This window comes from Salvelinus sp. IW2-2015, linkage group LG23, assembly GCF_002910315.2.
Source record: "Salvelinus sp. IW2-2015 linkage group LG23, ASM291031v2, whole genome shotgun sequence".
In the NCBI taxonomy this organism is placed as follows: domain Eukaryota; kingdom Metazoa; phylum Chordata; class Actinopteri; order Salmoniformes; family Salmonidae; genus Salvelinus; species Salvelinus sp. IW2-2015.
The window spans coordinates 3,425,471-3,440,172 of NC_036863.1; the positions used below are offsets into that span (position 1 = coordinate 3,425,471).

Genomic DNA, 14,702 nt, shown 5'->3' on the forward strand with positions numbered 1-14,702 from the left:
ATACCTAAAATGTACCATTCTTGTGGCTGGCTTAACATTTTCTCCCCCATATATTGTTAATTGACTTGAAAAATACTCAATCTAATACTTAGATTTCAGAGCCTTATTTCAGCTATATTTTGCAGCAATTTTGCAAATGAACTGAAGTGAAAATGCACATAACAATGTTTAATAAATACAGGTTCCACAGAGCCAATGCAGCTCAATAATTGCAATGCGAAATTGCAATACCTTTCAACTGGGAATGAATAATAGAACAGGACTCACTCGCCACACGCTCCTTGTCTGCGCTAACCTTTAGCTCAACTTACCTCATAGCAAGAAGAGGGTTATGAATCATGATATCAATAGAGCTATTACAGCAATCAATAATTTACACACGGCTTCCTGGCCAAAAAAAGATTTAACCCTCCTCTCATTTATTTAACATTAATATGGTCAAATTGTCCAAACAACTTAAATCAGGGAGATAAAATACATTCAGAAAATGCTCTAGTCTAAAGTTTGTAAAACGTCAACAGAAATACATGCAAACAACGCTAACAAAACAGTTCAATTGAATGATATGAGCATTTATACCTTTAACTTTTTGGTGAATCTTATTTAAAGGTCCAGTGCTGTCAAAAATGTGATTTTCATGTGTTTTATATACACTACCAGTCAWAAGGTTTGGACACACCTAGTCATTCAAAGATTTTTTCTTATTTTAACTATTTTCTACATTCTACATAATACAGATGAAATCATGTAGTAACCAAAAAAGTGTTAAATAAATCAAAATATATTTTATATTTGAGATTCTTCAAAGGAGCCACCCTTTGCCTTGACGACAGCTTTGCACACTCTTGACATTCTCTCAACCAGCTTCATGAGGTAGTCACCTGGAATGCATTTCAATGAACAGGTGTGCCTTGTTAAAAGTTAATTTGTGTAATGTCTTTCCTTCTTAATGCGTTTGAGCCAATCAGTTGTGTTGTGTCAAGGTAGGGGTGGTATACAGAAAATAGCCCTATTTGGTAAAAGACCAAGTCCATATTATGGCAAGAACAGCTCAAACAAGCAAAGAGAAACAACAGTCCATCATTACTTTAAGACATGAAGGTCAGTCAATTTCAAGGACTTTGAAAGTTTATTCAAGTGCAGTCACAAAAACCATGCGCTATGATGAAACTGGCTCTCATGAGGACRCCCACAGGAAAGCAATACCCAGAGTTACCTCTGCTGCAGAGAATACGTTCATTAGAGTTAACTGCACCCCAGATTGCAGCCTAAATAAATGCTTCACAGAGTTCAAGTAACAGACACATCTCAACATCAACTGTTCAGAGGAGACTGTGTGAATCAGGCCTTCATGGTCGAATTYCTGCAAAGAAACTACTACTAAAAAACACTAAMAAGAAGAAGAGACTTGCTTGTGCCAAGAAACACAAGCAATGGACATTAGACTGATGGAAATCTGTCCTTTGGTCTGATGAGTCCAGACATGAGATTTTTGGTTCCAACCGCCGTGTCTCTGTGAGACGCAGAGCAGGTGAATGAATGATCTCCGCATGTGTGTTTCCCACCATAAAGCATGGAGGAGGAGGTGTMATGGTGTGGGAGTMATTTTCTGGTGACACTGTCACTGATRTATTTAGAATTCAAGGCACACTTAACCAGCATGGCTACCCCAGCATTCTGCAGCGATAAGCCATCCCATCTGGTTTGRGCTTAGTGGGACTATCATTTGTTTTTCAATTGGACAATGACCCAACACACCTCCAGGCTGTGTAAGGGCTATTTGATCTTGAAGGAGAGTGWTGGCGTGCTGCATCCGATGACCTGGCCTTCACAATCACCCAACCTCAATCCAATTGAGATGGTTTGGGATGAGTTGGACCGCAGAGTGAAGGAAAAGCAGCCAAAAAGTGCTCAGCATGTGAGAACTCCTTCAAGACTGTTGGAAAAGCATTCCTCATGAAGCTGGTTGAGAGAATGCCAAGAGTGTGCAAAGCTGTCATCAAGGCAAAGGGTGGCTACTTTGAAGAATCTATAATAAAAAATATATTTTCATTAACACTGTTTGGGTTACTACYTGATTCCATACGTGTTATTTCATAGTTCTGATGTCTTCACTATTATTCTACAATGTWGAAAATAGTAAAAATAAAGAAAACCCCTTGAATGAGTAGGTATATCCAAACTTTGTCCAGACTGGTACTGCATATTTCCACTCTATGAGGTTGGAATAATACTGTGAAATTGTGGAAATTATGATAATGCCCTTTTAGTGTCAGAGACGTTTGAAAAGACCGCCTGCAATTTCAGCCTGTTTGGGTGGGATGGAGTTTTGGCCTGCCTTTTCCACATTTTGTTACATTACAGCCTTTTTCTAAAATGGATTAAATAAAATAAAAACWTCTTCAATCTACACACAACACCTCATCATGACAAAGAAAAAAATGGTTTTTAAAAAAGTTTGCAAAACAATAATATATACAAAATACCTTATTTACATAAGTATWCAGTAAAGTAAAGTCAGACCCTTTACTATGAGACTTTAGCTCAGGTGCATCCTGTTTCCATTGATCATCCTTGAGATGTATCTACAACTTGATTGGAGTCCACCTGTGGTAAATTCAATTGATTTCACATGATTTGGAAGCCACAAAACTGTCTGTAAGGTCCCACAGTTGACAGTGCATGTCAGAGTAAAAACCAAGCCACGAGGTCGYAGTAATTGTCCGTAGAGCTCCGAGACAGGATTGTGTCGAGGCACAGATCTGGGGAAGGGTACCAAAAAATGTCTGCAGCATTGAAGGTCCCCAAGAACACAGCGGCCTCCATCATTCATAAATGGAAGAAGTTTGGAAKCACCAAGACTCTTCTTAGAGCTGGCCGCCCGGCCAAACTGAGCAATCAGAGACTTGTCCCGAAGTCACTCCTACGTTGTCTTGGCTGTGTGCTTAGGGTCGTTGTCCTGTTGGAAGGTGAATCTTTGCCCCAGCATGAGGTTGGGGAGGTGACCAAGAACCCGATGGTCACTCTGATAGAGCTCCAGAGTTCCTCTGTGGAGATGGGAGAACCATCCAGAAGGACAACCATCTCTGCAGCACTCCACCAATCAGGCCTTTATGGTAGTGGCAAGACAGAAGCCTCCTCAGTAAAAGGCACATGACAGCCCGCTTGGAGTTTGCCAAAATGCACCTAAAGGACTCTCAGACCATGAGAAACAAGATTGGAGGAAACCTGGCACCATCATGCTGTGGGGATGTTTTTCAGCGGCAGGGACTGCGAGACTAGTCATGATCGAGGGAAAGACGAACAGAGCAAAGTACAGAGAGATCCTTGAAGAAAACCTGCTCCAGTGCACTCAGGACCTCATACTGGAGCGAWGGTTCACCTTCCAACAGGACAATAACCCTAAGCACACAGCCAAGACAACGTAGGAGTGGCTTCAGGACAAGTCTCTAAATGTCCTTGAGTGGCCCAGCCAGAGCCCGGACTTGAACCTGAACGAACATCTCTGGAGAGACCTGAATATAGCTGTGCAGCAACCCTCCCCATCCAACCTGACAGAGCATGAGAGGATCTGCAGAGATGAATGGGAGAAACTCCCCAMTCAGGTGTGCCAAGGTTGTAGCGTCATACCAAGAAGCGTCATACCAAGAAGACTCGAGGATGTAATCGCWGCCAAAGGGGCTTCAGTAAGGTACTGAGTAAAGGGTCTGAATACTTATGTAAATGTGATATTTGTGGTTTTTATTTTTAATAAATTAGCAAAAATTTCGTACAACCTGTTTTGGGGGTATTGTGTGTAGATTGATGAGGGGGAAAAAAACAATTTAATACATTTTAGAATATGGCTGTAATGTAACAAAATGTGGAAAATGTCAAGGGGTGTGAATAATTTCCGAATGCACTGTAATGTGGTTTTCCTCTTTTGCACACAACTGTGAATATATTTTTAAACAAAGTTCAGCTAGTTCACAAAGAGAGCACATTAATTTCCTTTCAAGGGGGTGTGTTACACCTGTAGAGTGAAAACACATTCATTCCATCCTATACAAATATGAATCCAAACAGTCCGAGACATAAACGTGKAAATGTTGGTGTAATTRATMAWATTGTCCAAACAACTAACTGGACTTATGAGCATTCAACAGGACATCTCACATGATAMAGARAMGTCATTTTCTATAGGRCTATTTGTTATAGRTKTGTGATAGCTGTGCAGAGACATCTCCCCATCCAACCTGACAGAGCTTGAGCGGATCTGCAGAGATGAATGCGAGAAACTCCCCAAATACAGGTGTGCCAAGCTTGTAGCGTCATACCCAAGAAGTTTCGAGGATGTAATCGCTGCCAAAGGTGCTTCAACAAAGTTTTTTTTTTTTTTTTTAACCAGGTAGGCCAGTTGAGAACAAGTTCTCATTTACAACTGCGACCTGGCCAAGATAAAGCAATAAAGTGCGACAAAAACAACAACACGGAGTTACACATGGGATGGACAAACGTACACTCAATAACACAATAGAAAAATATATGTACAGTGTGTGCAAATGTAGAAGAGTAGAGAGGTAAGGCAATAAATAAGCCATGGAGGCAAAATAATTACAATTTAGCATTTACACTGGAGTGATGGATGTGTAAGTAGAGATACTGGGGTGTAAAAGAGCAAAAGGATAAGTAACAATATGGGGGTGCGGTAGTTGGGTGTGCTATTTACAGATTGGCTGTGTACAGGTACAGTTKTCGGAAAGCTGCTCTGACAGCTGATGCTTAAAGTTAGAGGGAGATATAAGTCATTGGCAGCAGAGAACTGGAAGGAAAGGTGGCCAAAGAACGTGTTGGCTTTGGGGATGACCAGTGAAATAGACCTGCTGGAGCGCGTGCTACGGGTGGGTGTTGCTATGGTGACCAGTGAGCTGAGATAAGGTGGGGCTTTACCTAGCAAAGACTTATAGATGACCTGGAGCCAGTGGGTTTGGCGACAAATATGTAGTGAGGGCCAGCCAACCAGAGCATACAGGTCGCAGCGGTGGGTAGAATATGGGGCTTTGGTGACAAAACAGATGGCACTGTGATAGACTACATCCAGTTTGCTGGGTAGAGTGTTGGAGACTATTTTGTAAATGACATCGCCGAAGTCAAGGATCGGTAGGATAGTCCGTTTTACAAGGGTATGTTTGGTTGTTGCATGAGTGAAGAAGGCTTTGTTGCGAAATAGGAAGCCGATTCTAGATTTAATTTTAGATTGGAGATGCTTAATGTGAGTCTGGAAGGAGAATTTACAGTCTAACCAGACACCTAGGTATTTGTAGTTGTCCACATATTCTAAGTCAGAACCGTCCAGAGTAGTGATGCTAGTCAGGCGGGAGGGTGCGGGCAGCAAGAAGAGCATGAACTTAGTTTTACCAGCATTTAAAAGCAGTTGGAGGCCACGGAAGGATGTTGTATGGCATTGAAGCTTGTTTGGAGGTTTGTTAGAGCAGTGTCCAAAGAAGGGCCAGAAGTATACAGAATGGTGTCGTCTGCATAGAGGTGGATCAGAGAATCACCAGCAGCAACAGCGACACATGGATATATACAGAGAAAAGAGTCGGCCCGAGAATTGAACCCTGTGGCACGCCCATAGAGACTGTCAGAGGTTTGGACAACAGGTCCTCCGACTTGACACACTGAACTCTATCTGAGAAGTACTTGGTGAACCAGGCGAGGCAGTCATTTGAGATGCCAAGGCTATTGAGTCTGCCAATAAGAATTCGGTACTGAGTAAAGGGTCTGAATACTTATGTAAATGTGATATTTACGTTTTTATTTWTAATAAATTTCCCAAAAATTCTAAAAACCAATTTTTGCTTTGTCATTATGGGCTATTGTGTGTAGTTTAAAACTATTTAATCCATTTTATAATAAGGCTGTAATGTAACAAAATGTGTAAAAGGTCAAGGGGTCTGTCTGTGTACTTTCAGAATGCACTGTAAGTTAATAGACCAATAACAAAGAGAGTTTCAAACCTCTCTGCCAATAACAGCTCATTTTTAAGTTACAGATACCTCCCATTAGCCTCAACCAATTAGGCCCCTTACGCAGACCACTCACAAACACTCTTAGCTAAATTCTTGCTTGAGAAATAGCTCTTTGCTAAGAAGCTATTTTTGTTTATTTTTGACCATTTTAATAAAATAAATAACACTAAGGTACTTAATTGTTACCAAGAATTGATTTGATATTGAGATAAAAGCGTCTACAATACGCCTTTAACCTGATTTAAAACTGTCTCTATAGCAGCCACATATCACATGATCCCAAGACATAGAAAAAGAGAGAGAATTGTGTCCATTAGGTTATCATAATGAGCAAGCAGACAATTATATATTTGCATTGCTTTTGCCACTCTTTCAAATTCGTCTTTATCAAAGTAAATTATACATTGCCTAAGCAATTAATTATATCTCAAGATCAAAGAGAATATATTTAATTTGCAAAATATTGATCCTCCGGCTAAAATATCCAGGAGAGAGCCTGGATCACACTTGGGAAAATAGCATAACTGCAGGTTAAATTGACATATAACATAGGGTGAATTCAGAAACTGGGGCAGCTTAATCTTGAAGTGTTTATTTCATGGTCTGACAAGAGAAAATCGAAACTATTGTTACTAAGCCCTTGCAGAGAAACCACATGATCAAAATCTCATCAGCTCATTTCTGTGACATCATAGAGTGCAGAGTGAGCTTCAAACTGGAAGCTCACTCCGCAAGCACATGGTAAGATCAGTGACATATCTTTTCTTCTGTTTGGATGTTTAGGTTATAAAACTGTCAGAAATAATTAACTGTGCCAAATTGTGATGTAAATGTGTATACTATGTACTGGTGCATCAAAATACAGAAACAAGTTGCCAATATTGTTTACATTTTGTAATTCAGTCTTTTTTTTGTCCCGCTTTACCAACTATAGCTAGATAAAGTGGGACAACATGGAATACTAAAGCGTGTTGTAAAGTGGGACAGCATGGAGTAGCTAAAGTGTGTTACAAAGTGGGACAACATGGAGTAGCTAAAGCGTGTTGTAAAGTGGGACAACATGGAGTAGCTAAAGTGTGTTAAAAGTGGACAACATGGAGTAGCTAAAGTGTGTTGTGAAGTGGGACAGCATGGAGTAGCTAAAGTGTGTTGTGAAAGTGGGACAACATGGAGTAGCTAAAGTGTGTTGTAAAGTGGGACAACATGGAGTAGCTAAAGTGTGTTGTAAAGTGGACAACATGGAGTAGCTAAAGTGTGTTGTAAAGTGGACAACATGGAGTAGCTAAAGTGTGTTGTAAAGTGGGACAGCATGGAGTAGCTAAAGTGTGTTGTGAAGTGGGACGCATGGAGTTACTAAAGTGTGTTGCAAAGTGGGACAGCATGGAGTAGCACATTTTTTCTTGTAGTACTGTTATTGGTACTGTGTATTAGTACTGTTATTGGTACTGTTATTTGAAGTGAATTCAGAAAAAGGTGTGACGTTTATAAATCACACAAAATTTAATTGAATTGAATTGTCATGTGGTACGATTAGGACTATAATAATGGTGTCCCAGTTTAACCTGCTGTTCCCCAATTATAACCTGCTGTCCCAAGTTATAACCTGCTGTCCCAAGTTATAACCTGCTGTCTCAAGTTATAACCTGCTGTCCCAAGTTATAACCTGCTGTCCCAGTTTAACGTTCTGTCCCAAGTTATAACCTGCTGTCCCAAGTTATAACCTACCAAATGAGAACTGAAAATATGGTTTTGACTCAGTGTACACACATGGGTGTGTCATGCCTCCTGTGAATATGCTTTTMTGTGTGTGTGTGTGATTAGGACACATCTTGAGGATTTCAGAAATGTATCATGTGTTGGGCTAATATGTTGGATAGACTTCGAAAGAGGTTACAGAAGACGAAAATGCAGAGTGTCCCACTTATTCCTAATTCACCCTACAGTATATTGTTTTCTATTTTCATCAACAATATTTTGTTTTTGTTTTCACTTCCCCTTAATACATGCATCGAATTTACACAAGTCGAACCAAATTTGTATTTATTTAAAGCCTATAGACCTCCTGTTCCACTTTTACKAAAAAATATCCAATACTAAATTACTCATACAACAGTACTTGTTAATCACGAAGAGAATAAATACAATTACAATGAAGTGAGTTGTTATTAGTTTAAATAATTCTAATAACAGTTTGACATACTATTTCAAAATTCTATTGTTGTATTTTTATTCGTATAATAACAGACTCAACTTGAGTCCAAAAACTCCTTTATATAAAGATTTAAAAACATCTAACCGACTGGAGAAAAAAAACCATAGCTGTATAATAGTAAGTTAGATAATCACACATTTAAAATCACGGGGTAAAAAACCTACACAGATAAAAGGGCTGGAAAACAATCTGTTATTTTCGCACGYGTTTAAAAGATAAATAGAAGTCTTCAAATCCTTACCTGAAATTGTGAGAGTCACAAGCCTCTATCCCTCGAGTCACGAGCTCCCACACTCTCAGCCCTCCGCACAGCAACAATCCTCATTTTATACCAATATATAATTAATATTGCATCTTCATTATTTAATCATTTCAAACCCCACGAAATACCCCAGGAGCACACGGGCATTCGTTGTTTAAACAGTTCTAATTAGGACCAAGATCCTGGTAACAGTGCGTCAAAGAAAAGGAAAACATAAATGATGTGTCTCTTATTGTTATTGTTGCGTGGTGTTGCGTGGTGTTTGACTTTGGTTTATAAATTCAGCACTGATAATCTTTGTTTTCTATATTTATGTGCTATATGATTCCTTTTTAATCGTAGCAGAGCATTGGGAATTCATAAATACAACACGTCAAGATCTCTGTGAAACTCAAGGTTTTACAATGATTTTATTGCCCATCTTTATCTTGAGGCATGATTTATTCAAAGACCACGGAAGAACAAACCCTGAGTCAATATTCCCTTACTCCAACCCCAGAAACGAAAGAGATATTGTATTTAACATAGACTCACACAAATAGKAAAATTACTTTAAGCCTKGGTAAACTTTTTCTTCCTGTCTTTAAATGAAGTGTTAATGCTAGGTCTAATTATCTAAAACTGACAAAAACACAAATTAAGCATGTACAATGTAATCAAAATAATCAATTTCTGATTCAACTGAATTTTATAAAATATTCAATGATTTATTCATTTATTTTCAACTTCACACATTTTGTCAAGTGAAATTCAAGAGTGAAGAAAAATACTCACAATATTTCAGTGATACTCCAAACTGTTTTACATGTTCACATCAAAATACGTAATGTCAAAATATAGCAGCTTTCCCATGCCCGTTTGACGTGCCTTAGTTAAAATAGTGACATCTTGAAAATTATTAAAGAAAATCAACTCGTGTTGTGTCATTAATATTGTGAAATGTGATTTTCCTCTTTTGCACACAACTGTGAATTAATTTTTCAACGAAGTTCAGCTAGTTCACAAAGAGAGCATATTCATTTGCAATATGTTTTTTAAGGGGGTGTGTTACACCTATAGAGTGAAAACACATTAATTCCATCCTATACAAGTATGAATCCAAACAGTCCGAGACATACAGTAAACGTGAAAATGTTGGTGTAATTCATTAAATTGTCCAAACAACTAACCGGACTTACGAGCATTCAACAGGACATCTCACATGATAGAGATAGGTCATTTTCTATAGGCCTATTTGTTATAGTTATGTGATTGAAGAGAGTTGTGATATGCAGTCAAGTAAAAGCAACAACAACGAAAACTTAATCCAAGAGACCATGAGCACGACACGTTTCATTCCAATCTACAACAAAAAAAATGTGCCTTTTAGAGGACAAAAAAAGTGAACGAGACAACATAATGAACATTTAAATAAATCTATAGAGTCTCGGTTGTAAATTCCAGTCGGACATGATGAAATGTTGATAGATCCCTGTTATCTCTTCAAAATGTCGTATGTTATGCATAATGTTAATGAACTAATGCACAGCGGAATATTTCATCCTTTTCTGTTTTTGCCGTTGGTTGCAAAACCACACACGAACCACGTTCTTTTTAAGGTCCAGCTTTTCAGCAATTGCAGCAATTTTTTCCGAAGATGGACGGGGCTGGATCGCGAAATAGGCCTCCAACGAGCGCTTCTCAGGTGCGGCTATCGAAGTGCGTTTTCGTTTCCTTTCGTTACCATTAAAAAGGTCTGGCTTGCTGTTTTTCTCCCGGTAAGCAGCCTCGGCCTCCTCGAGCCAGGCTTGGAGGACAGGTTTTAGCGCAATCATATTATTGTGAGAGAGGGTGAGGGACTCAAACCTGCAGATTGTACTCTGGCTGAGAGAGCCCACCCCGGGTATCTTCAGGTTGGCGAGGGCTGAGCCAACGTCCGCCTGCGTCACTCCGAGCTTTATCCTCCTTTGTTTGAACCGCTCAGCAAAGGCTTCCAGCTCCCTAGGATCTGACTCCACGTCGTTGACACACGACATTCCGTTGTGCACAGATAGAGAGTGCGGATGACCCATGGCCATAGCCTGGTGGAGGTGACCCATGGTCTGGAGGTGGTGCTGGTGCGTGGTAATCATAGAGGAATCCGGAGCCCCCATCCCGCTCACTGAGAGACTGGATGAGATGTGATCCAGAAGATCCCCCTCTAAGCTCTGGTTGAGGTGGTGGTGGTGGTGGTGTTGGTGAGAGGTCAGGGTGGAAGGATGGGAGATGGGCACCGTAGAGGAGTTGGAGGTGCAGGGGACACTACTCATGGTATGGTAAGTCACGTCTGGCTTGAAATGGTGACTCTTGCCGTGAGAGACTATGTCAGCAGCCGCCAGAGCTTCCGCGCGTGCCAGTAGACTCTCATCAAAGCCACCGAAGATATTGCCCTGGAGCTGGAAGCAAGAGTGCGCATACTGGAATCAGTGGGGAATTCTGTCAACTCAGGATTCAAATAAATGTTAAGCACAGGGAGAACCCTCCTCAAAGCACAGGTCATAAACATTAATATGAAAGCAGCAGCTTTGCTTGAATAGACGAGATGATGAGAGAGCGAAAGAGAGGGAGGGGGAGGGGTTGTGAGGGAGAACGAAAGAAAGAACGAGTACGAGAGGGGAGAAAACAAAGTCCTTTCTGATCCACTTAAAACGTTTTAAATTGATATTTGTTCATACATTTGTGCCTCAAATAATTGACTGAGAAACATACCTGCGGGGCAGGCAGACAAACTCTGCGCATGCCTTCCGAACTCGCGTGCAGGCCAGAGTATTTGGGCTCCTGCAGCACAGGGTGCATAGAGAAATGCTGCTTGCCGTTCATGGTCATCATCTTCGATGCGCACTTTGCAGGTAAGTGGCCCTGACATAGAGGCAGGCTCGGTTCTCTGGCTCGTTGCTGTTAGTGAGCTATTTCCATTGGCAGCGCCTCCCGTTCTGCCTCTCTCTCACCCCACCTGCTCCTTTACTCAACTTACAAGTTACAAGTCATGGGAATGGGCTGGGTGCTGTGCGCAAGCGTGATGCACGGTTGAAAGTGAACGCAATTAAATTGCCCATGAAACTAAAAACAATGGGCCTAAGAGGCTCATTATCAGCTATACATAACATGTGATAATAGATTATAAATATGATTAGGCCTATACAATTGTTTGTTCATATTCTCAATAAACTACTCTAGGCCTATATATTTCTGCTGCATTAACTTGTGGTTCCAGACGTAATATAATGAACACAGATAATGTGTGCAGTCTATTTTTATTAATTTGTCATGTTTCTTAGCAGTTTTTTCCTCGTCAAGGGTAAAACAGGAGCGTGGTTAGCTTCAGCAGCATGGACAGCCCCAGGCTTCTCGAGGCGACAGGTGATTCCCACACAGTTACATGAGGGAACGGTCCTTCAGCCAGTCTTCAACAATCAGAGGGTGTGGCAAATGAATAGCAGACGTGAAATCTAATACCACACAAATTCTATAGCATTAATGAAATTATAAAATGTGTAGATGAAATATACCAATAGATTAATTCCCTTCAATCCAGTCAATGTATGCTTAGAATATGAAACCACTCTTGATTTATGTACAAACATTTTTTCAAGAGGCAAAAAAGAAACAAAGGTAGATCAAAAAGAAACATAAATACATTTTTAAAAATGGTCACATTAAAAAAGAAAATTCCTTAAAAAATGATCGACATTATGTAACGTTATAGGCCTACATTGATTTAAAAATGTATAGATAAAGAACTAGCGTACTTCATACTTTTCAAAAACGAAAGAGCAATCTATAATAAGATTTCTCTTGAAAATATGATTTGGYTAATTTATTAATCCCATGTCTATCTCTCGAGCAATTACTGATAAATAAATAAAATCATTAAAATTATTAGTTAAGACCTCCCGAGTGGCGCYGCCGTCTAAGGCGTCACTACAGATCCGGGTTCGATACCGGGCTGTGTCTCAGCTGGCCGCGACCGAGAGAACATGAGGCGGCGCATAATTAGCCCAGCGTCGTCCGGGTTAGGGGAGGGTTTGGCAGGCGGGGATGTCCTTGTCCCATCGCGCTCTAGCGACTCCTGTGGCGGGACGGGCGCATGCACGCTCACACAGTCGCCAGGTGTACGGTGTTTCCTCCGACACATAGGTGTGGCTGGCTTCCGGGTTAAGCGAACAGTGTGTCAAGAAGCAGTGCGGCCTGGCGGGTCGTGTTTCGGAGGAAGCATGGCTCTCGACCTTCGCCTCTCTCGAGTCGGTACGGGAGTTGCAGCGATGGGACAAGACTGTAACTACAAATTGTGCAGAAAAAGGGGTAAAAGTACAAAAACATGTAAAAATTGTTTTTTATTAGTAATCAAAAAATATGATCGTCAAAATTATTCTAAAACTGCAGCCTTCCCATGGGCTCACATAGCACCAGGCTAAAGCCAAAAGTATGTTAGTTGAATCTGGACTGACTGAAATAGTGATCGCTTTAATGCTGCCCATCCAAAACGACAGACTTGTTATTTACAGGTATTCCTGATCTTAATCCTTCCCATCATTGCATTGGGATAGGGTCAGTTCAAGATTATCAACGTTGGCCAAATCTGATTACAGGATCTTGTAGATAAGGCACCTACAGTACACACAACAGCAATATTGGCTGCATTTAATTGGAGCAGGTCAGGACAGGGCCTTGCTCTGGTCTCCCTCCCCATGCAGGAGAACAGAGCACCTGTCCTCAGTGCATTAGATCTCATGTGGCAGGCTGAATGCCTCTCCCAGCAGTAGAAAGAGGAGCCAGGCAGGCCAGTGACACAGCGCTTCCATCTGATCCTGGCCACCTCTCCTCTGGTTCCTCAGACAGTGAATAATTCAGCAGCATGGTGGCAGGCATCCATTACCACGTTGGCATGTCCTTATTCATTATAGAGATTAAAACAGGCAAGGTCTTTTCTCACCACTGGACCTGTTGAGTGAGTGAGTGAGTGAGTGGTGAGAGGAGAGAGAGAGAGTGAGAGAGAGAGAGAGAGAGAGAGAGAGAGAGAGAGAGAGAGAGAGAGAGAGAGAGAGAGAGAGAGAGAGAGAGAGAGAGAGAGAGAGAAAAAAAACATCCTGGCAGGGTAGACTTTTTGTATACTGTGCAGTAGGCCTATACTTTAAAGGAAGTCCGACTCATTGCCCAGCTGGGCTGCAAAGATGTTCAGAGAGGAGAAACAAACTATGTCATGTATTATTCCATTCAATATTTTACCCCGAATTAAGTATAATGTCCTTCTCTCTCTTATTCTTAGACTTCTTAATAACAGTATGTATAATTCAGTGGTCATTGTGGTGGATTGTTGGCTTGTCATCTGTGTGCATTCCCATTCTGAAGATTGCATCTGACATGTTTTATGGATTTGTTTGTATCAAGATGTGACAGCAGCACTCATCTCCCTAGCCTGTGTACAGCTCCAAAGGTTTCCTTCACCAAATGACCCTCCAATTGTCTGTCTCCACTTTGGGATCTGTGGCGCGTGCACGTAGTGCTCATCACCAGGGCGACCGGGGTTTCGAGGACGACGAGTGGCTGTGGTTGACATTTCGTCCCACGGGTAACCCAACAGCGCTTGCATTAAATCAAATAGACTCTTGAGTGTTTTTCACTTCACTTCCTAAAGTAAGGAATGTTCATGCATTATTTATCAACATTTGAATATGTCAAAGTCACTGAAGCCAATTTAAGTTCCTCTCCGTGTTGGAATTCTGTTTTGGTGGGTGGGATGGGTGCCATGGCAGAAGCCCACCCGAGAATGACCCTGTTATCCCATCAGCATACAAATAAAACTACGTGSCGGTACACTCCAGCATTTTGGGTTTGAGATCAAATGTTTCATGAGGTAACAGTACAGAATGTTACCTTTTATTTMAGGATATTTTCATACATCTGATTTACCGTTAATAAATGAAAGCACTTTATATATCTAGTACCCCGATTTGAAGATGTCACAAGTACTTGGACAAATTTTACTTCGTGTATTCAAGTTGGAGAAAGTTTAGTATTTTGTCCCATATTTCTTGCACACAATGACCACATCAAGCTTGTAACTACAAACTTGTTCGATGCATTTATAGCTTGTTTCGGATTGTTTTCTCCAATAGGAAGTGAATGGTGAATAATGTATCGTGTCATTTGGGAGTGACTTTTGTCAACACTTTTACACGAATGCGGATGCTACCATAAT

At 40.8% G+C, this 14,702-nt stretch overlaps 1 protein-coding gene across 1 annotated transcript; it reads right to left on the minus strand.

Annotated features, from left to right (window-relative positions):
- Positions 1-8,876: 8,876 nt before the first annotated feature.
- Positions 8,877-11,432, minus strand: LOC111950211 (POU domain, class 4, transcription factor 3-like). Its single transcript, XM_023967620.1, has 2 exons — positions 11,213-11,432; positions 8,877-10,899 (listed from the first exon to the last, which is right to left on the minus strand). The coding sequence occupies exons 1-2, from the start codon at positions 11,330-11,332 to the stop codon at positions 10,003-10,005; spliced, it is 1,017 nt and encodes a 338-aa protein (XP_023823388.1). The 5' UTR covers positions 11,333-11,432; the 3' UTR covers positions 8,877-10,002.
- Between the last annotated feature and the right edge of the window lie 3,270 nt (positions 11,433-14,702).

What these genes read in the sequence shown, in the direction of transcription:
- LOC111950211 (XM_023967620.1), bottom strand. Translation starts at nt 11,332, where the DNA reads ATGATGACCATGAACGGCAAGCAGCATTTCTCTATGCACCCTGTGCTG. An exon ending in TTTGTCTGCCTGCCCCGCAG is followed by an intron (nt 10,900 to 11,212) that starts GTATGTTTCTCA and finishes TCTTGCTTCCAG; the next exon opens with CTCCAGGGCAATATCTTCGG.